The sequence below is a fragment of the Lichenostomus cassidix genome, chromosome 2 (genome assembly GCF_008360975.1).
Source record: "Lichenostomus cassidix isolate B80296 chromosome 2, HeHo_3.0, whole genome shotgun sequence".
Classification (NCBI taxonomy): domain Eukaryota; kingdom Metazoa; phylum Chordata; class Aves; order Passeriformes; family Meliphagidae; genus Lichenostomus; species Lichenostomus cassidix.
In genome coordinates this window covers 42711846-42734629 of record NC_139482.1, presented here as the reverse complement: position 1 = coordinate 42734629, position 22784 = coordinate 42711846, and the positions used below count along the sequence as shown (strand labels likewise).

The 22784-nt window shown below is 39.2% G+C and overlaps 1 protein-coding gene across 5 annotated transcripts in view; it reads right to left on the bottom strand.

Moving 5' to 3' along the window:
- ATP2C1 (ATPase secretory pathway Ca2+ transporting 1) overlaps nt 1–22378 on the bottom strand; it is a 62117-nt gene extending 39739 nt beyond the window's left edge. Inside the window, exons 1-2 of one of the 5 annotated variants that reach the window (XM_085051251.1) lie at nt 5357–5441; nt 4340–4490 (exon numbers count right to left, since the gene is read on the bottom strand). In XM_085051251.1, coding sequence (XP_084907377.1) covers nt 4340–4345 — 6 coding nt within the window. In that variant the 5' untranslated portion in view covers nt 4346–4490; nt 5357–5441. Of the gene's footprint in view, nt 1–4261; nt 4509–5015; nt 5146–5356; nt 5442–22204 lie in introns of those variants that run through there. The other 4 variants (XM_085051252.1, XM_085051249.1, XM_085051250.1 and 1 more) reach the window with 4 other exon arrangements.
- Nucleotides 22379–22784: the final 406 nt, after the last annotated feature.

Here is a 22784-nt window from a genome sequence, read left to right as displayed (position 1 = left end):
CTTGTATTCAGTCCTACAGAAAAGCACCCCAAGATATTCAAGATCACTGTGTATTTGTCACTCTTCAACAAAAAAAAAACCCAAGCAAAAATGTTTGTGTCTCTTTTGTTGAATTAGCTGCGGTAAGAACTGTCTGCATTTACTTTACAGCAATGCTTCTGCCTCACCAGGAGACTATGCCATAGACTCTCCAAGTAAAGAAGTTACCAAGCAAGGAAAATAATTAAACATATGTTCTGCAACACTTTAACTCAAACTGACACAATGTAAAATCACTTCTAGATTATTATACGTTAACATTTCTGAGTTACCTACAAGGGAAAACAGGGGGAAAGAAAAGGCTAAAACCATCTAATGCTCCATCAACCAAACAGATTGATTTATTGTTCATAAATGTTCATTTAAAAAGGAAATACATTTTTCTAATGCAAGACTGAGCTATATTAATTTAGCAGTTATTTAAGTTATCAAAGAATTGTTAAAATATAGGAAGGTATCTACCTTAACTGGCCTTTAGTGAAGACTCTCACTACTTTTTTCAAAAAAGAAAAATTATTTTCTCTCACTTTAACCTCTAAGTTAAAAAGATGTGACTTGTGCCAACCTAAGCGTAAAGCATTGGTTTCCAGCTTTCTGCAAGCTGTAGATAGTAAAAAACTGTAACCAATGAATATCAAAATTCTTGTTTCACCTATTCATTTGTTAAGAAAACATCTACATTCCAAAAGGAACTTGAACTGTTGTGATAACACCAAATCCATTTCAGAATCTCCAACATTTTCCATTGCCTATTTCCATCTGATTATTTTAGATATTACTTCATGAACAACTCACTGATGCCACTCTGAAACCATTTAATTTGTTTTCAAGCCACTGCTGCCGCAGGCATCCCTTCCCCCTCTGTTGTCTGTTGTATGAACACACGCTCCACCCCTTCCTTAGTACTTAGAGCTGCCTAATCCATGATGAGCCAGGCCAGGGTGCTAAAACTCACTGCCCCCAAAACCCAAAGTCTATTCACTGATCTTCAATATGACAGTTTAGCAACGAAGCCCATTTTCATCATTAAAAAAAAAAAACCACCAAAACCAAAAACCACCACCCATGAAACTCACTAGGAAAGTCAACTGCACTTCAAGCACAAGACAAACAGAAATTATTAGTCAGGATTTTATTAAGTACTAAAGCATCTTTTTCTAAGAAATAAACAGTCTTCACTTATATCTCCCTATTCATCCAATCATCAAAATTATCCTGAAATTACTACAGACTATAGGCTGAAGTTAACCATCATCTTTGAAGATTAGCTAAAATTAACTAGGACTCGAAACAATGAGGATTAAGGAGGATTTCTGAATCACCACATGATGTTTTATTACATGCAGCAAGTCTAGTCTGAGTTTTTGTACCAACCTTCTATATGATTTTGGGAAAATCTTTTTGGGGGAAAATGTTACTTTGACCTCTTCCATTGGGCACTTAATGATATGGAAATACTACATAAGGCCTTGATAACAAAACACTGTTTCCTATTTAACCATTTGTATTTGTGGTCATAGTCTGACCTCAAAGAAGCTCAAAGTCTATGAAACCTAAACTGTGTTCTTCATTTTCCTACTAAAAGGCAGACTTCTACAAGACAATCCTCATTCAAATAAACAGCCCAAATCACAGTCTAAAAGATGTTGATAAGAGGAAGAAAAAAATTTAAGCCTACACTACATAAAGTTACTTCAAATGGCCCAGAGATACCAAAGGAGAGATCCAAAAACTACAAAATTATGTTTTGCCTATCCAAGTTTTCCTAACTGCCTACAGTTTAAGAAAAAGCTCCTCTTACGGAAAGAAGTCACGAAATTCCACCATTCCGAATGGAAATATAAACATTATTCCTCTAAATCATAGTTTTATGATTAACCACAATTCTTCCTATGATGGGGAATTCTCTCTTCCCCATTACCATGAGAAACACAAATTTTTGCAGAAGTTCAATCAACCCAACACATGAAACAGGAACCACAAAGTCTCAGGACAAAACATGAGCTAGCCTGGACATAAACACACAATAATGCTTAAGAGTACTGAATTAACACAGGAAAACATCAGTTTTCCTAACCATCTTATCACTTCCCAATCTTGAATATTCATTCAAATACAGGAAGGGAAAAAAAAAAAACAATCTGCCATCTCTTGCTCAATATCCAAACCTAAGAGACCTTTCAAACACATACTTGAAAGAGAAAAAAAAAAAGGTTTAAAAATATTCTAAATGCAATCTTTGTTCTACAAGATTACAAAGATTATTCAGCTGTTGCCAGGAGAAAATATATTAAGGAACTTCGAGAGTGCTGAAAAGTTCCAATACGAAAGCTGTTGGTGTCTAGCTGCCTCAAAATGTCAAGCTGAAAGAAAAAGAAGGGCTCAGAAATACCAAGAACACCAAAACAGACAATACACAGTTGTAAATATCCATGCCCATCTGGAGACTCAATTAATTATGAGATGGAGGGGTGTGGGAGCAGAAATAGTGGAGAAGAAGTAATGCATGTGTTCAGAGAACCACTTCAGTCTTTTCATGATACATCATTTTCTCCTATCCCCATAAGCCTACCCCGTTTTGAAAACCCTCAATAAAACACAGCCTTTATTTCTGCCTTTGAAATATGCATCTGATCATATTTAAAGTATTTTCCCCTAGATAAAGCTTTTTTAGTATTATTTCTATCATACAAATATTACTAATTTTTATGCCTAGTTCATTTATTCCATAAGAAATGCCATCTTTGTGCATTTGCAAGAATAGAATGAGCCACACTACCACACACAACTTGACTATACACTACATCTATGATATGCTATTTATTTGGTAACAGAACTATACGGCATTAAAAGTCTTTCTGCCATTTGGGTTTTCGCACACAGATTTTTTTTTCCCCCTAAGTGTAATTCTATTCAATGGTATTATCCCAGCTTGCCTTCCCCCACCCCCGGGGCGTTGCCTATTCAAAACCCTTTTACTTACAACAGTGACTGAAATGCAAAGGCACTGACCCCACTTCTGTCAGCTATCCAGCCTCCAAAAACAAAGACTAATCTTCCAGAGGTGATCTCTGCACTTCAAAATTCCAGCTGCCTAACAAGGTCCGTGCTCTTTTTTACAAATATTCAGTTCAAAGGTATGACCAATAGAATTTTAAATATTCTAACATGATTTTTAGATTAGAAAATAATTCTGAAATGCCAGATGATAGCGACCTACATAGTCTTTGACATGGGTTGGACTTCATAATTACCACATTATTACCACAACTTTCCAGTCATCCATGACAGAATAGAACAACATCCAACCATAAAAAAAAACTTAAATCAACCCCACAATCTCAATTCAGTTCTTCATTCAAGACAAACTATCAAAAAAGCAGCCCTCTTTTCAGATGGGTGGGAGGAAAAGGAGCACCCAGCATCTCATGTAACAGCCTATAGCAAAGGAAACCCAACAGCCACCTAAACCCACACCTATTTTCAAAGAATAGTGATGACATAATGGGAGGGTATAAATAATTCTTATATATCTATAGCAATAAAAATAATAAATTTCAGAGATTTTTAACATACGGAGTGAAATAGAAAGAGAAACAAACAAAGAAAAAAAAAATCAATGAAGTTCATAATCACTATCATAACGCAAAGGGGCTTTCAATGTTCCCAGAGCATAAACTGAAGGCTGACAGGAAAAATCTGAAATAATTCCCCAGGTTAAGTAACTTCCAAATGAGACAATAAGGAGAATGCATAATAGAACAGCTTCTTTCAGTACTCGAAACTTCAGTGTTACTTTTTAATTAAATACTGTCCAAGAGAGCAAATTTGAGTCATTTTCAAGAACATAAAAATATACTAAGTATTTAAAAATAAAATGCAACTAATGCTTCTCAATTTCACCGTGAAATATAAATTTAAGAGAATCACATAATCTAAGCAAATACGAAGCAACTAATGCTAAGAAGCTTCTGTCTAAATAAAATATTTCTATTCCAAACACACAGAGCACTAGAACGCACAATATATGTTTTTAATATCTGCCGAGAGAATAAAATCTGTCTGACAATTAGTTCAACAAGCAGCAGCAGCAGCACACATGAAGAAAAACGATGATGCTACAAATCTCAAACGTGAAAATGCAGATCAAAATCCCTACCACAAGATTAACACACGAGAGCAACCCTGCGAACCCCTGGAACGGTAAAACATACACACGCACCAGTAGGAGTTGTCACCAAATTGCATGCAAAAATCCTCTTAGCTCCAATGAAGTCAGTGACTCTGATGAGACCTTTACCTTCATTTTCCATCGAAATTGTACTTGAGTCGATAGTTACAAAAGTCTTTAGCAACAGCAGCGTTGGAGCGGGAGCGGAAATGTGGAGAGAGAAATGCCCCAAGATCCCAGGCAATCACAGTGCTCCCTTTGCCCCCACCTGCAGCAACATCTGCAAGAGAAACCAACGCTAGAAGAGGAAAAAAATTAAAAAATGAAATAAAATAAAATAAACCCGCAGAGGCTGCCCAGCGCAGAGCAGCACAGGCACACACGGGGAGCCCGCAGAGCTGTCAGAGCCCACCGAGGACGAGGATTAGGATTAGCCGCCCAGCAGCTACAGCAGCACGGAGGAGCAGCGCCGCCGCTTCCCCCTCGCCACCAGCACCTCCAGCACCCTCGTCCCGCCCGGGGAGGGGCGTTCGCTCCTAAAAATAAACCCTCACCCCGAGTAACCCCCTTCCCCGCTCTGCCCGCACCCTCGGCGCCAGGCGGGAGAAAGGGAAGCGGCGAAGGGAAGCGCTGGCCGCCCGAAGCGACCCCCGCCCGCAGCCCCGGCCCGGCCCGGCCCCGCCCGCCCTGTAGCGCAGGCCGCGGGGCAGCGCGGGGAGCGGCTGTGGCAGCGCAGAGAGGCGCAAGAGCAGCTCCGGCCCGGCCGCCTCCCCGGCCCCGCCGCCCGGCCGCGCCTCTCGCTCACCGCGCTGTGCCGGGGCGGCGCGGCCGCATCCCCGCTCCGCTCACTTCCGCGGGCAGAGGCGGCGGACGGGGCGGGGCGCCGCGGCGGAAGGGCGGGCGGAGCCCACACTCCGGGCGCCCGCGCCCCCGCCGCCAGTGCCCGCTGGCCGCGGGCAGCCGCAGGGTGTCGGTCCCGCGTTCCGCCGCAGGGCCGAGCGGCTTCGGCCGCAGCCCGGGGCAGCTCCGCAGGCTGCGGGAGCCGAGCCGAGCCGCGCCGCGGTTGGGAAGGGACGCGTGCGAACGCCCAGCCCCTGCAGGGAGCTATGCAGGCTCCCGCCTGGTGCTCACCTCACCTCACCTCACCTGGGCCCGGGCGGCAGCCGCACGGTGCCGCGAGAAGGCGATCCGGAGCGGCGTTGAGCGGCCGGCGCGGGGAGCGCCGCGCTGCGCTCAGGGCCTAGCCCGTGCCCTCGGCCCGCCGGGCTGGGCGCCAAGGCCGGCGGCCAAACCCGGCCCTCCTGGCGTGGGAAAACAGCCCTGTCCTTCCCGCTCGCCTCCAGTGCTGCTGTGCTGCCCTCCCAGCAAAACCGGGGTCACACGCATGGAGCAGAATGAGAATCACCGAGGCTGGCAGAGACCTTTAAGATCACCCAGTCCAACTGCGCACCCAGCGCTAGCACTGAAACCCCTAAACCACTAAACTGTAGCGCTCAGTGCCAAATCAGACACCTCTTCAACACTAACAGGGATGGTGATCCACCACATCCCTTGGCAGCCTATTCCAATGCCTAATCACCCTAAAGGAAATTTTTTTTTCTAATTATGGGAATCTCCCCAGTGTCAGCTTGAGGCTTTAGGTAGTGCCTATTAGAGTTACAGTGCAGCCAGGCTGGGTTGGTAGCTCTGGTTGGTTTTGCACTGCTAGATTATCATATTCTTGTAAATGGTACCAGAAAAAAAAAAATCGACTCAATGCAAAATCTTAAACACATCAGGTAACTACTTTTGAAGGTAGGTTTTAGCTACCAATCATGGAACCACCAACCCTAATCACTAGTTGATTCCTGGGGGAAAAAATGCTTTATCAACTCATGTTGACACCAAAGAAATTTTATTTGAAACGACAGTTGCAATGCTGAGCTCTTCAGCTGGGAAAGTTTTTAAGTAAAACTTCCACTGAGATGATTCATTTTAATTTAAGGTATGATGTACACTACATTTGTAAGAACAAAATGCCTTTCAACTTTCAAGGTCAGAATCTAATGAAGACATGCTAATTGTAGGCTTTGCAACTCATTTCTAAAGGAGCAGTGACAACATGGTCTGAAAAAAGCACTTGCATTGACATCTCGTGATTAACGACCTGTCACCTTGGCTTTGTTTTTCTTAAGCAGCTGAAGAAGCCAAACTCTGTCAGTTCATAAGCAGCATTTAACAGAACAAAATTTTAACATTTCAAATAAATCTCACAACTCATAATAGTATGCCTCTTGATGCTAAAGAGCATCCTTGCTTCTTTTGAAGCTCTTGAAGATAACTTTGAGTGCTGATACAGATTTGTCAATATATTTTGAGAGGTAAAGAAGAGTTAGAAGTTTTGCCCTAAAGTAAAGGCTCCAGAGATTTGCATTCGGGAAATTAAGATGACAAGAAGCAGGTTAATAGTTTGAGATTATCTAGTACCTAATTTCTGGCCTGACCTGTATAATTGCCATGTTACTTATGTATCTCCATGGTTATTCCATGAAGTATCCCACTACAGGTAGCAGTGACTCTCCTCCAAGATATTGCTTCTGTTAACTTGTGTGTAAGACAAGCTAGGAACAATTCCAAGATAATCATGACACACTCACGGTTATAATGCTGCAATTTCAGCACAAAACTGATGCACTCAAAAAGAAAAACATTTAGTACTTTGTTAAAACAGGTAGCTCTTACTTTCAATATCATGTTGTTATTCAATATTAAAAACTTAGGTAAATATTTCATGAAGGAAAAAACAAAAGCCTGGAGATCCTAATACTGTTTACATCCACAACATGTTTGGACTTCTTTACATCGTGAAAAGTTTGGGAGAGAAGACTGGGAGTTCCTGGACATTACTGAGCTTGTTCACAACTGAGACCTAAATATCTGTGACAAAGTTATATGATACTAAGAAACATTCTGTGCTCACATATCTCAAAAGAAGTGCAAAGCAAATCCTGCTCTATAGCAACAACTAAAAAGTTTCATCTTTGAGGCTTAATCTCTTTCACGTTATGCACATCTGCCAGTCTTACAGCCTGTGATGCTGCCTGGCAGCTGGAAAGCACCTCTTCAGCATTATCCAAGGACTATATCTATCCTTGAAAATTATATTACAGTTTCTGCCATATTCTACACCTGCAAACAGTGGCTGCTTAATAAACAATGCTTGAAGTTTTTTATTTCCATCTGCTGCTAAACACTGTTTCTTAAAAAATGTTGTCCTTAATGTGAGCTTGAAACACAAGAGTATTAGGACAGCCTTAATATCTTCAGGAAGCCTCATAAAGTCTGTGGCAAAGGCATTGTCTGGCAAACTAAAGAACATTATTAAAATATGATTGTAGAGATAAATCTGAAAGTAAAAATAAAAAGGCTTTGCTTACAGTAGTCTGTTATAGCCCGTTGTACTCACAAATTACAATAATATTTGTTTTATTTCTTTTAATATTGAAAAAAGCTCTTGCAACAAAATGCTTCTCTGAATTTCCAATGAGCAAATGTGTCTAGCCCAAACAAAATAATTCCAGTGAAAATACATATACAAACCAGAAAAATATACACAAACAGTCCTTAAACATCACAGTTAGACTATATTAAAAAAAAAAAAAAAAACAAACCCAAAACAGCACTTGAAAGAATGTGCAGTACTGATAGGTTTTGGGAGAAAAAAGACAACTGGTGGTTGTTAGCTCAGCATTTTCTCTTTCTGGTTCATGGTCCTGAAAATACTTCATAAAAGCACACAAACCTTCTGGAAATAGGTTTGCATTCAGGAGAGCAGAGTTTCATGAGCATTCAATGGCAACTTAAGCAGCCCCCTTCCCCAGGCATTCTCCTTCTCTTGCTGTGTTGCCAGGTTTCAATGCCACACAGCACCACCTCAGTGTTCTGCATCAACAAAAAAGGTCCTGTCACCCAACCACCACCACCACCCCATCCCCTCCCTGTCCTTTTCCCCACAGAATTCTCATAATTTACCTCCTATCGACAGCCAAGTCCAACTTTGCCTTCTGTGAGTGACTGTCATCAGCAGGCAGCCACTAGATTATTTCAGACTCACAACCCCAAACTGATCCACACCTAAGTTCATGTGGGAAGTGATTAATGTCTGGAATAACCCAGCACATGAGTGAATACAGATTTCTCTTGTTAAATCAGAAGTGGCTGTTCAGGCACAGTCAAGAGGGTGGAACAGGTATGGGGTGCAGGAATAGATACTGTTGCTTTCAGTACTTTCTCTGCTGCCTTAGGCTTTCAGGGCTAAGAACTAATGATTTGATAAAAGGAATTGGTTGTCTAGGTTTTGTTTATTTGTAGGGTTCTTTAATAGGCAACTGTGAAAAAGCATACATAGCTTCTGTATGAATCGAGAAGCAACCCAAAACACTGTTTTTAGCTGCCTTTCTATTTCTTCATAAGAACTAAAGGCCTTTGGAAAGCTTGGAAAAATTAAATAGTAGTAAATACATTACATTCCAGGAAGTGTCATTGATCAGTTGAAAGCAAAGAAGGGAGAATTCAGTCTAATGGCATCCAACAGATAGGCCTTAACCTGCAGCATGTTTATATGCAAGCTGAACTTCAAGTTTGGTTTAGTCCTAGGGATCTCAATCAATTCAGCTTCATCTCAATGACTCCCTTGGGCTACAGCACTACCAGAAGCAGTAAAATGTGTTTTAAACATAACAAGGATACTTATAACTCCATGGTTCACAGATTAGAGATATATTACACAGAATTCTGTTGAAGTCACTTTTCAGACCATAACAGCTCTTGAAATACTGCTCTGAAGTGAGCTTCCAGATCCTTTTAAAGTATCCTTTTATAGTATCCTTCTAAAGATGCATTTGTTTAAGGTCTGTCAGTGTTGAGTATTGCTACTGAAATCTGTTACAAGTTTTATTAATCTCATGAGAATTTATTTATACATTATGATGAGAGACTTTTTTCTGGGTCATAGCATTGCTAGTATTTTAATATGGACAAAGCTTTCTATAGCACTTCTGTTTGCGTCAGAAAGGGTTAATATATGATCCTTCTGTCAAAACAGGCTTCTCCACTGTTGGCTTACTTTGCTTTAGGTATAATTCAAACAGCCCTCAATACACTGAGCATAAATTAGATCTCGTGGAAGAAAAAAAAATTAGTTTCTGGTAAGATGGACTTTCATTTGATGTCATCTCATTTTTTGTTGTCTTTCATCTGGAAGTCCAAAACTCACCAGTGCTTTTACAGTCCTCTACAGAGTACTTGTATGACTAGAGTCAGGACAGGTGAGGGATGATAGTGGAGCTTCTCATTTACACGCTTTAAATGGCACATCATTGCTAAAGCCTGTGTTGCAAATTTCATCTCCACATCCTTTCCATCCATGCTGTTCAACGGATAGCAGATAGAAGCAATCACCTCATCTCCAAATAGAATTCTCCAGAGGAAAACCCAAGGCAATTCCACCTAAAGTTCAAATGTTTTTATATCTGTGTTTCTCTGTGTGTGTGTGTGTCTGTATGTGTATGAAATCAGTTCAAGTTTAAAAGAAGAAAAATGATACATTTTTCCCAGAGGAAAAGAGTGCTCATTTACTTTTATAATTCTGAGCATGTTAAGATGTAAGAAACATAACTACATTTCCAAATTACCTTAGCTCAGCCCTGTCTTGACACTGTGCAATTATGCTAATTAAGAAACTTTGGTTTATGGCAGTCTTAAATTATATTTCACTGATTTTTAAAACACTTGAATTTAACCCTGTCATCCCATCCCTAAGCAGCATCCCTACCAATATTATACAGTCAGAGAAGGGGTGCAGCACCACAGCAGTTCAAGTTGACGTACAACCAGTCTTCTGTGATTGCCCTTTTGCTGGTGCCAAGTTCTGCCCTGACACCCTCCTCTCTTGGTAGCCCAGCTCAGGAGGACTGATCCAGCCAAGAAGAAGGCCTACCTCAAGAAAGGCTCTACTGCTGAACTCCCAGAACTAGTGCAGGAAGGCAGTGTGGAGCAATGGCATGACAAAAACCTGTAATCAGTTTGGACTGTTGTGAACAAATACTCAGAGCATTCAAGGTTTAATCTGTCCTTCGTGGAAAAACTAAATTAATTCATTTTTTGACCACAGCACTCAACTTATCTCAAACCTGCATTTCATCTTCCATATTTTTCTTCTCCAATACCTTCCATCTCACGCGCATATTCAATACTCACCTGCTATTTTCTTCCTTCAGCTGCACTATTTTGAAATAGTTAAAAATATTAATTCCACATTTGCCAGAGATGTTTCCCTTCCCTTTATTTAGGACACACAGAACTCTTCAGCTGTTTCTGTTTTACCCTCAGTGACTGTTCTCAAGGCTCACTACTCCAGTAAAAGTTTCACTGCTAACGTGGAAGCTCTCACAAGTGCCTCTATCCTATCTACTGGAGGGTTCACATTTCCACAGACATTTTGTGAAGTAAAGATCTAATTTCACATTGCCTGTAAAAGACAGCCAAGAAACATGTGCTCTATAATTAGAATATGCTGTGAAGCAAGTTACTAATTGGAAGTCTTGGCTGAGGCAGGCAAAATGCCTTGTTAGGATGTCTGCTATGGGACAAAGACTCCACTCCTCTGCATTGCCAGCTGCAGCTACTGTCATGTTGTGGCCTGAATACAGCAGAAGGTGGAAAGCTCTTCCCTAGTAAAAGTTTATGTCTTTCTGAAAGATTACTGCAGTTTATTACATGGCAAAGAAGGTACCCCATTTAGCTTAAAATTATTTCAGTTATAACAAGATGTCTGTGGTGCAGAATAAAGACATTTCAACAATGAAACTATATAAACAGTTAAAAAAACCCAGCAATAGCAAAGCACTTTCATTTGAATTGATTCAAGGCTAATGTGCCAAGAATTTTGGGAATGCTGCATATATTACAGACAAGTAAGCTTGCCAAGACTCTCTTGGAAATTCTTCTTCAAAACTATTGGTGATAGCAAAACAGGGTAAAGGTAATACTCCGTAAGGATCTGGCAGTTAATAAACAGATGTTTACATATTTATAGGATTTCAGCTCCTGGCAAGAATAAGATGACTTGTTTGATAACACACTTAAGCATAATATGTTGGGCTGTGAAATTTTATTCAGACTCAGAGCCAAAAAATGTTATCAAGTGAAAGCATGTGGCAGCTTTTCAGGTTGGGAGGAATTCATTGCAAACTTTTGTTTTACAGGAGAGCCCATATACCTTATTATTTTCAGAATTACTACAATGCGTATGTACATGGAAGTCAAGTATACAGAGGATCTTTTCCTCCCTTATGTCTTAAAAAGAGTGGTCTGGGGTCACGTTTTTAAAGCTGGTAAAGGTTACAGATAAAAGCAATTAATGTAGCGTGCTTCTGTTGCAACCATGTGCTCCAGCATAAAGACCCCTAACTTTAAGATAGGCCCAACTGGTGAATTGAGACTAAATCTGTACTCAGATGCTTTCTTAGTCAAGGTCAACAATAAGGCTGCAGGGGGAGGAATAAAACCTGCACACACAGGTTATGTAACATTTAGAAACTTAGTAAAGTACATTTAGAAAAATACTCAAATTTAACAAGGTTGTTCTGACCTCATTCCCTATCCAACTACACCAGCTTATGCTAGGACAAAGTGGAGGTGGGAGCAAGTGCTCAGAAGTGTTTCCAGACCACTGCTGATGAATATCAAACTTCAGCACAAGGGAATCAAAAAAACCCCACACATTTCACAGAAGGCTCCTGTCTGCCTTGAAAATAGGTGCTAAAATATTATCCAACGTCACCATCTTTAGTAGCCAAACTGTAAATAATATATCACATATTCAGTCCATGCATCACCAAAGGTTGGATACAGCCCCAGCTGAAAGTGACAGGAGTGGATAAGGGAGGGACAAACCCTACAGCAATATCATACAAATTGGGAGAGTATATTCTAGCAGCATGTCACAATGGGAAGGTTAAAAGGGCCCTGAGGTGCCCCCTCTGTCTCCCAGTAATTCAGCATCTAACGTCAGCTGCATTCTGTGCATCTGCAGCAAGCCAAGAAGCACCAGAGGAGGATTTAATTTAAAAAGAGTCAAAACTCGTATCGTAGTCCCTCCTCCCCACCATCTGGCTAGTGGGGACATTCGGTACAATTCAGCATGACAACTGCCTATTCAGAGGGAAGGAAAAGAAACCCGTTTCTCATTCAGAATAAAGATTAGGCAGTTCCCATTCCATCTTTGAAGGCCTCCAGCCTAATCCAGATCTGTTGAGGAGTTCTGAGGATACAGCTCTATAATTAGAGTACAGAAACTGGTAGTGATAAATCAGCAAAAATCTTGTTTCCTATTTGAACTTCAGCTTAAAGTAAATTTTAACCCTAAATTTCCTATATACAATTTAAAACTTGACTGGAATATACTCTAATGAGAGACATGATTTCTATCCTGTATCTTTCATATTTCAAATAATATATTTAAGGTCAGAAGGTTATCTTGTTTTAAGATATTGTTATGAGAACATATTTACCACATCACATTAAATATGTTTTACCTTTTCTATTTCTATGATTCCTATTATATCTATGATTTATTTAATCATAGATCTGTTTATCATTAGTTTATCTATTATTAGGTTAAATCAAATAATATATATATATCCAGCCATATATCTAAGACTTATTTAATATGCTGAAATCAAAGAAGATACCAAGGTGTAAATGTTTCTGATTCATCAGTAATTCACCTGTGGAAAATCATCCATCCAGGGAAAAAAACAAAACAAAACAATAATTGAAAGCCTCTGATGTTGTAGTAACAGCATGGATTAATCAGAAATTACTTACATGTGTATGCACTGAGAACCAAAGTCTTGATTTTGCTTCTCTTGAAGTTGCAAAACAGGACTCCTGGAGTATTTTCTTCAGTAGATACAGACTTCAGCAAGCCAGGTGCTTTTTAAGAATTCATCTTTCATGTCTCCCACAGTTTTCACTCCAAATTGTTTTGCCTTTTTGAAAAGTTGATCTTTGGTTGTTTACAGCCTCACATTCAATATTTAAGTACAATGTGATCCTGTTTTTCACTTCCAGGGACAGATTATAAAGGATGTAGAATAAACTACCCTTAGTGTTACAGTTTTTCCTTTGATAAAGTCTGTTTTATCCTAAACCATAGTCTCACTGCAATACCTAAAGAGAGAGAGAGCTGGGTTTGAATAAATTAAGCTTTGCAGCAATTAAGCTGTTGCATCCTACAGAGTGTAATCAAGATACTGCTCCTAGGGTCAAAGCATAAACAATGCAGAACTGTAGTAGAGAAACTGAAAATTGGTGAGGAAAAATAAAGTCCATTTTCAGACTTGCCGGAACCTCTAAAACAGGTTTTGCAGTTTGTGGTGAAATGAATACCACCATTTCCCCCACCAAGCCCTGGGCCACTTAAAGAAGTGCATCCACACTGAAGAAAAGAACGAGTGACTTCATTCTTTCAATCCTGCACACAACGGCTTCTGATCCCAATGAGAACATTGTAGCAAATATTTTCTGATGAGTTTCAGATTTAGTGCGTGTATGCAAGCTTCACAAGTACTTATCTTTAAACAGAACTCTTTTTTTTTTTTTTTAATATTTAAATGCTTTTGAAGCAGCCTAGTCATGGTGACAGTAATTCCAAGCAAACTTTTAAAAGAGCTGTGGTGTGGCATCCTGTCCTTTCATGTAAAATTAGCCCTGCTCAAACAGTGAGCCTCTTGCAGCACTGTAACTGAAGGTGCAGCTACATGAAATTTGTTCAGGTTTAAAAGTTTCTAGCAGCATTGCCAGCACTTCTGAGTCCTCTATACAGGATGGTTGCAAATATTGTTTTTATTTTAGCCCTCAGTGAAAATGTCACGTGTTACTCTGAAAGATGACCACTACTATTAAGATTGCTTTTACTAATTCAGGTTCCCAGCTTTGTCCTCAGGGCTGGGTTTGGGCTGTAGCTGCCTATAACCAACTTCCTGTGGATGCAAAGCAAGTACCATAAAGAGGCTTGGCATGGCATGAATGCCAGAGGAAGGTTGCAACCCAAAGCCTGATGCCTATAACACTGCTGTGTTTAAGCTTTTGTAGTTCCTGTGCTTTAATATCGTATTGTTTGACATTACAAGCTGGTTCATGCAATGGTGCCATTATATCAAAGAAGCCTGCCTATGCTGAAAAAAGCTTCTAATCCTTTTAGTTGCATAGAAAATCTGGAAAGCATGAACCTCAAAACTTGAATAGAAAGGCCAAATGAAATTTCTCCAAAAAGAAATCAGAATTTGAAAGGCTAAATCATCTTTGTAATTGTTGTGATTGACCATCCTGGAACTTCCAGCATTCAAAAGCATTTTCACCTAGCCTTTTTCTATGCCTCTTGAGCAGTTTCTGCTCTAATTATTTTTAAAATTTGGTTTAAAAGTAGTTCTGCTATATTTCTGTCTAATTTCCTGGGGAGAAATGTAGATAAATACATGTGTTACTGAGTGCACATGAGCACAGTACCTCTTTGCTGTAGCACATTTGATACATCTGACGGTGCAAGAAGATAATTTCACAGGGCATAGCTGAGGAAATTCAGTTAAGAAAACAGGAATCAAGCGTCTGTTTTGTTTGACTGTCTCAGAACTTTAAATGCTCCCTAAGCTTTGTTGGGTTCCTTGTCTTTCCATGACATTAGAAGTGGTAACATGAAGGCTCCAAAAATTAAAACAAATTCATCTGTATCTGGAAGATATGTTCTTATATCAAAAAGTGAGGAAACAGTGAAATAAGACAGAATTTTTTTTTTAGTTAAAAATAATTTGTTTCATTTGTACTCAAATGAAGCTTCAGTAATTGAACATATCTTAGTTTTCTAATCTTTTTTCTTGGCTTTCAATCCTTGACATACTTGTATTTACATGCACTATTCTGCCAGTTATTTAAATAAAGCTGTAAAAATTGAGCTTAAGGATTAAAGAGAGAATAAGCTTTCTGCTGCACAGCCTATTCTGCTAAGGTTTTAGCAGTGGCAGTCAGCCTGCCCCACTCCCCTCCCTTCCCAAGCAACAGCTGTCAGCAGCAGCCATTCAGTCGTGATACTGGCCTAAGTGAAGAACAGTCAAAACACAGAATTGTTTGGGTTGGAAGGGACCTTTTACATCATCTCGTGCCAACCTCCATGCCATGGGCAGAGACACTTTCCACTAGACCAAGTTGCTCAGAGCTCCATCCAACCTGGCCATATCTGATTGATGTGATATCTATGTCACAAAAAGTGCCTAAATGAAAAACAGTATTTCAGGAGGTGTAATACAATCCTATTTAAAATGTCAGTGGTGTAACGTTTCTTCAGAAGATCGTCTTAGACTCCAAAAATAAATAAGAACTGACCATTTAGATCAATTAATTTTCAACATATTAAAATAAGAATTTGAGTAAGCCTTTAGACAAGAGCTGCCACAGTCCATAAGCAGCTAGATAAATTCTATTATTTCTGTTTGGAAAACAGCTCCTATTTGCTATTGTGAAAAAGGCAGAAGCTCAGTGCCTTAAGATTAGGATCCTTGCTTAGCCGAGTAGTTTCTTCAAGTGGTTTGTATTAGTTGCTGGTTTCTTATGGGAACACCAAAACTTGCTGATCTTAAAATGTGTCTATATAGACGACATAGCATATGCTTGAAAAATTGTCTGACACAAAGCAGGGGAGACCAGCCTATGGTGGAAATGTAAGATGGTAATTTAACAAAGATGTTTATCTGAAGAGGCAAAACATTCAAGCTTTGACATCATTGATCATAATTCAAGCAGAAAATCTACTTTGGGTAAAAAAAGAAGAATCTACACATCCTTGGAAAACTTCATACCATCCTGACAGGAATTTCTATCTGAGCACAGGAGAAAGTCTAGCACAAAGCCAAATCGGACCAAGTAGGGATTTGTTCTGATGCAGTCTCTCAAATATTGATCTAAATGAATTTAGGAGAAACTAATGTGACACAGAAGATACCTGAGGTACCCATCTCTATCAGAAGATTTGGAGTTTTCCAAATGAATTTGTGAGCTGCAAGAAGCTCTTAGATCATAGGAATTGTTTTGACACAATAAATTTAAGCATAAAATATTAATCAACATAATACCCATCAGCCCCAGAGAACCAAAGTATTTTAGATTCTGGACATACAACATCTCAGGGATACACAGCACTCAGAGCTTTTTGTGCTTCAGAACACAAATAAGAGAAATGAGGGAAAATGTTTCATTAGAGAAATGAGTCAAGCCTGTGTTTAACCACAAAAATCAGAGCGCCTTAGTCATTCAAAGCAAATAGCATTTTTAAAGTGTCATCTCAAATTTAACATATACATTAGTTTTTACATACCAAAAATTAAAAATACCACTGTTATTAAACAAACTTAACTTGACATGATCAAGCTTGGTAATGAACTTTTCATTAATATCTATACAGATTTCTTAGCTGTCCTAGTAGAGAAGTGCTATGTCATCAGTAATACCCATATATTTTGTAGACAACTTATACTGTAAACTGGAGGCACCTACACCAAATGTATCTTTAGATATAGAAATCTTTAGAAAAGCAAAACAAAGCCAAAGTGCTTCTCTCTTCTTTTCCTTTTTTATTGTAAGCCAGTAGTAGCACTTGAACAATCAGAGCCATAATACAAAAATCATCACTGTTACAACACTAGCAACCATAGATCCCTTCTATCCTAAGAGAGACACTTCTCCACACTGAGAGACAGCATCACTTCCAGCTAGAGGTTAACCTGTGTGCAATGGGAGGTATTGTTCATCTCAGAGCAGAGATCAAGTGCCAGCTATTTCAGCAAAAGCTGCCAGATCTTCTACCGGATAAAGTCATGCCCTATTCAGACCCTGGAGCTGCATCCTCAGTATCTCATCTCCAGGCTAACTAACTAGATGTCTGAAGTCTTTCCCACTTGGAAGAGCTGATTCTTGCAAAAATCTTAGGTTGTCACTGGAGGATATGAAAGGTGTACTTTAAAATGCCTGTAGTCCTGTAATTTCAGGAACTGTGTGTCAAACATATGTCAGATTCAGTTACACTAATGTTGCTTGGCATACAACAACTGCCTTTACAGACAAGGTTCAACAGTGCCATTTTGATTCAACTAATGTAGATTTTACAGGTGTAAGGAATTATTTCTTTATTCCAGTCTGACTGTATATGTACCAGAGAACTACCACCTGTAAGCTGTGCACAAGGACTATGACCTCTACTTCATCTGTATAAAGTCTTTTATAAGCACTTCTAACCACAGCTGCAGAGTATGGGCTGATAACAGAGAAATTATTCCAGATGTTAAATACAGACCAAAAGGTGGTACCTTATATCCTATTTGCATACAGCCTGTGAGCTTTTTTCTCCCTGATTAAAGACCCATCCTTTGTGAGCACCATCTTCCTCAAAGACAGTGTTAAATCCTCAGTTATTTTGAGATAAGACCTTGACTTGAACAGAGTTTCCATTTTTGAGGAAAACTAGAGATAAGACAGAAGAAGAATGCACTAAAGAAGCAAGCATCTGATAACCTCTGTTAGGAGAGCATCCTCACAAGAGGATCTGTACTCTGTTCCTACTCAGACCTTAGAAGGGCCTTCTAATCCCACCCATTACAGTTAGAACAGAGATTTGAAGGAAAGATAGCTTAATGCAACTCAGCATAGATGCTATTATCCAACTCTATTCAAAATTCAATCACTGCTTTCTAAATTAATTTGATTAGTGAATGTGAGAAAGACAAATATGTTTTAATGGCAATAGCTTTCTCATGAATAGAGGAATGTGCTGCCTAGTCTCCAGCAGTCTGGGGTCCTCCGTTTGACTGACTTGTAAACTGACTGAGCTGCAGCAATCAACCACTTCCAGGGATACATGTCAAGGATGTTCTCAGATATGTTCTCCAGGACAGGCTTTAGGATTTTTCCTTTTGAATACTTGAGAGGTGCAAACACTGGTGGGAGCTTTTCCAGTGCATGAGGTACTGCTGATTGTTCTCCCCTTTGTGATCTCTTTGATGTAATGTTGCTCTTAAAGGTAGTTTTAATGGGATGCCTCCTCTCTTACCAACCAGCCTCATTTTCATTAAATGTGTGGGTGTTTCACGTCTTTGAGACTCTCTATCGGTAAGTTCTGCAGTTACTGGGGTAAAGGGATGGATACAGCTTACTTCCTTCAGAAAAGAGTCTAAAAAGGGTTCTGCCAAAGCAGCTGTGTTAATTGTTAAAGACACATACTCTCAATGCCAAGCACAATGTACAAATCACTCTGCACTGCCTGAGTTCTGAACTCCCAAAGCTCATTTGGTGGTTTCCCTAAAGGACAAAGCCCCATCTGTTAATTCTCCTGTATAGAACCTCATTGATGGTATCACTCTTATGCACGAACTATTAGCTAGAGAAATTATTTTAACATTCATCCTGTGGCTGGTATGTAGCTGAGAAATAATTCTAAAGAAGCATTGGCTGGAAAGGATGTAAGAAATGTCTATTTACTGCTGGGATTCAGGAGGAAAAATGCTTTCTCAGCACAAAGTGATGGTTCCTCCATTTCCTTTAGCATTGGTCACATGCCCTTTAGAAACCAATTGTGAATGAGAAAAGCATCCTGTGGTTTCTTCCAGGAAAAAAATTTATCTGGGTCCAGCTGGAATTTTCAACAGGAAGTCTAAGTTTTATGGCCATGTTTTGGAAAGAGGTACCTTTACAATACTCTTGAAAAGTAATTTCCTCAAATGTTATTGAGATATACTCTAACAACAAAGGCAAAAAAAAAAAAATCATTTCTTGCTTTGCCAAATGAATTGAAAAATTACTTCAAGGAAAGGAGATAATCCTGCCAGCATAAACACCATTAAATAAGCCACATACATGCCATCTATTGTTTTTTATCTAAGCAGAGAGGCCTCTTGAACATGTTGAAATAATAGGCCTTTCATGTTTGACAAGAAAATAAGCGGCATGTTTCATTTCCTTACTCAGTCTGAATTGATATCAAAAACCTCATACCTTCCAAGAACTTAATCATAACCATTTTAATGGAAAAATTCTATGTATAGAATTAGATATGAATTACTCTTAAAAAAATATACATTCCCCTAAGAAATAGCTATAGAGGTCTAGATAAAAGCCTCATTTAGCCAGCATTACCTCCTGAACTCAACTATGCTGTTAAAATGTCACTTGCTCTCAAAGAAACTCTACCATGTAGCCACAAAGCACATATTCATACATTTCTATAAGGCTTGTTAAAAAGCTTTCAGATTTTTGTGCTTTAAAACATTCAAGTTTGCATTAAAAATACAGGGAAAATCTCAAAGATCATAAATAATTCCATTATTGGATCATACTGATACTCCCTGAAGTCCATGCTCCTGGGCCTCGTGTGTTCAGTAAGAAATTATTCCAGAAGGTGATCCAAGAAAGGAAACATTTAATATACTGCCAGTATTTAAATAGTCTTCTTAAACCATATTGTATTCCTAAAGCAAGCAAGTTTATCCTACTTAGTATGTCTGGATGTTCTTATCTATACATGTCCTTCTTATGATGTCTTTATATCTTGGACTTCATGAAAACCCATGGTAATTTCCAGAATCTATCATTTCTGAACAATACAGATTTATTTCCCAGCTTTAGTTTTTACTGAAATATTTGATGTCTAATGCTCTTACTGATGATCAGTTTCTAAGCAACTGGTAAACAGGATTTTTTAGTTGTCAGTTTCCAGAGGAAATTGCAACTCATTAAAGTGAGCATGCAAAGCTAACTTCAGATTGTAGCCATTACACTTATTTTAATGTTGTATTTCATTTAAAATGTTTGATCAGAGAACAAGTCTCCTAGGATGCATAACTTTTCTGGAACATCACAGTGAACAGCAGTTCTTCCACAAGCCTCATTACATTCAGTGCACAATATCAAGCAATGTAAAGAGAATGAATAGTAGCACCACATTCAGTTCATTTTATATTGATAAAGCTTTGTGTCTTGGGACTAACATGCTAATAACCACATCAATGCTTGTTGTGATTAAATGGATTTCTTCCAGCAGCGGAAGCAGCAGTGCCAGAAGTATATTGCACTAAGGATATTCACATCCTTATGCCAGTGGAATGATTAAATTTAGCATCAAGTTACAGGTTGCTCTTTAATTCAATCTCTAATTTTCTCATTCGATTCCACCAATGAAGGTTTAAGTTACAACTGGCCTGTGCATCCTCTGAAGTTCAGCTGTCAGGACAAATCTTGAACAACTCAAAAATTATTAGCCAACTGCATGCATTCTTGTCTTGTGGTTTTTGCCTCTGTGACTGGACAAACATCACTATGTGCATCAGACAAAAATCTATCAGAGCAGAACATGACAATAGCACAGTTAGCATGTGCTAAGATCTCTGGAGCTTTCATTTAATGCCTACTGAGATCAGTAAAGGATGAATTGTGAGAAAACAACAAAAACCCTTGAAAAAAAAGCATTTATCTACTGATAACATTTATTACAAGACACTGAGTCAGTATTAAGCAAACCATCCCAAGGACTTACCCTGCTAAATAAAAGAATGTGATCCTCAGAAATAAAGAGCTTATTTTCAACAGCATGCAGGGCAGCCTCCAGAGCAAAACTGCACTCTGTGTTTGCAGAGTCAAAGCAGCAAGTGTTACTATGTGGTGAGTATCAGCCCTGCCAACATCTGACAAACCCAAGGAGAATGAACACGATGTTTCTTTAAGCATGTAGTGCTTGAGCTGCTAGCCATTGTAAAAACATTAGGAGCAAGAAAGCAAATAACGAACATTACTGTACCAAAACAGGAAAGCAGATTTCCCTCCCACCCACCCCCCATCAGTTACAGCCCTGGTACTTTTTTTTCCAAAATATATCATGGCAAAGGAATGTGTCTGTCTTTGCCGGATGACCTCTGATTTGGAGAAGTATGCTATTCAACATCATTTAGCACACAGAGAACAAAGAAGCTTAACTGTTTCAAAGGAATGTAGAATTTCAGCTCTTGTTATAGAGTTCTTCTGAATGCTCATCACACAGCTTAATATCCAACACATATTGGATGAAAAGGAACTCATCAGATTGCCTCATTCCAGAGTCACCCCTTCTCCCCTCATCCATGCTAAACAGCTTCCATTTCCTTGTGAAACAGCAACAGCTCCAGATTACAATTCAGCTCTCCTAAGGATATTCATGTTGCATTTAAGTCAAGAAATCATGATCTACCCAAACATTTAAGAAATCAGGTTACAAGCCCTAGTGCCAAGAGTGCAACCTTTTATTTAACACAGATTTACACAACAAAGGGCCCAAATACTGACTAGTGCCAACACCTGATCTTAGAAGAATGAAAATCTTTTAGCAAAGGTAAAGCATTTAGAGATCAGAGACCAGCACAGCAAAAAGCTTATGGCTAAGAGAAGAGCTAAAAGAGGGAAAGTCTTGTTATTTTTATATACCCATTTAATAATTAATTTTGTCAAACGTACCCCCCTTAGCATAACAAGCATATTCAAGACTATCAAGAGTAAAAGGAAGTTTTACAGTTTTTTTACCCAGCTAGTATGGAGAGGAATGGTTCAAGATGAACTGGAATTACACTGAAAACAACTCATGACAGCAGTGAAATATGGACTTTTGTGATCCTCAAGAGGCAGGTAATGACTATTTAAAGCTTCATGGTCTCAGACCCCAACTGCTTTAAGTGCCCAGTAATTTCCTTAGAGCCAAAAATTATTTGTTCTCAGAGTAATTTTTTTCAAATTCACTGTGCTCTCAGAAAATCTTAAACAGAACCATTACTCACAGATACATTTAGAAAACAGTGCAGCTAAACTTCTGATCCTCCCCTTTAAGATATAGCTAGGTCACCCCCAGGATTACAATTGAAGTTGTATCTTATTTTAATTTGCTTTTACCTTTTCTTGAATCCCCTTGGCTTTCACTGTCGATACAAGTTTCCAAATTGCATGGACAGGAAGCTTTATAAAACAGGAGAAGACAGACTTATGCAGCAGATTATCCATAATTTAGGTAATTTTTCTTACTGTTTCCCTGTCTGGAGCTCAAGATCTGAATGCATGTTTTCTGCCTCTTCCCAAAGACTCGTAGTCCTCGACTGTTGCACAATCCTTTTCTGCAGAGCAACTGGTGAAAATCAAAACATCAAATGCAGAGCCTCCAACAAATGACTAGTGTTAAAGTGCCACAAGGGCAGCGCGAGCTGCAAGAACTGAGGGGCAGTTCTACCAAATGCAAATCATTTCCCTGGCAGCCTGCTCAAGCAGCTCTGCTTCTGGTAGAAACATTCTGCTGCAAAAATCAAATAACAATAACTAGGTCCTGATTTTTCCTACCCTTCCTAATGCCTAATGCCTCTTAAAGCTTGTTCAGCTGCAGTAAAGAGGTTAGAAAACTGCTGTTTCCAGCATATTCACCCCTCGTCCTCAAGCTGTATTTCACCGACTGCACTGTCTGATTTCACTTTTGTTTCGCACA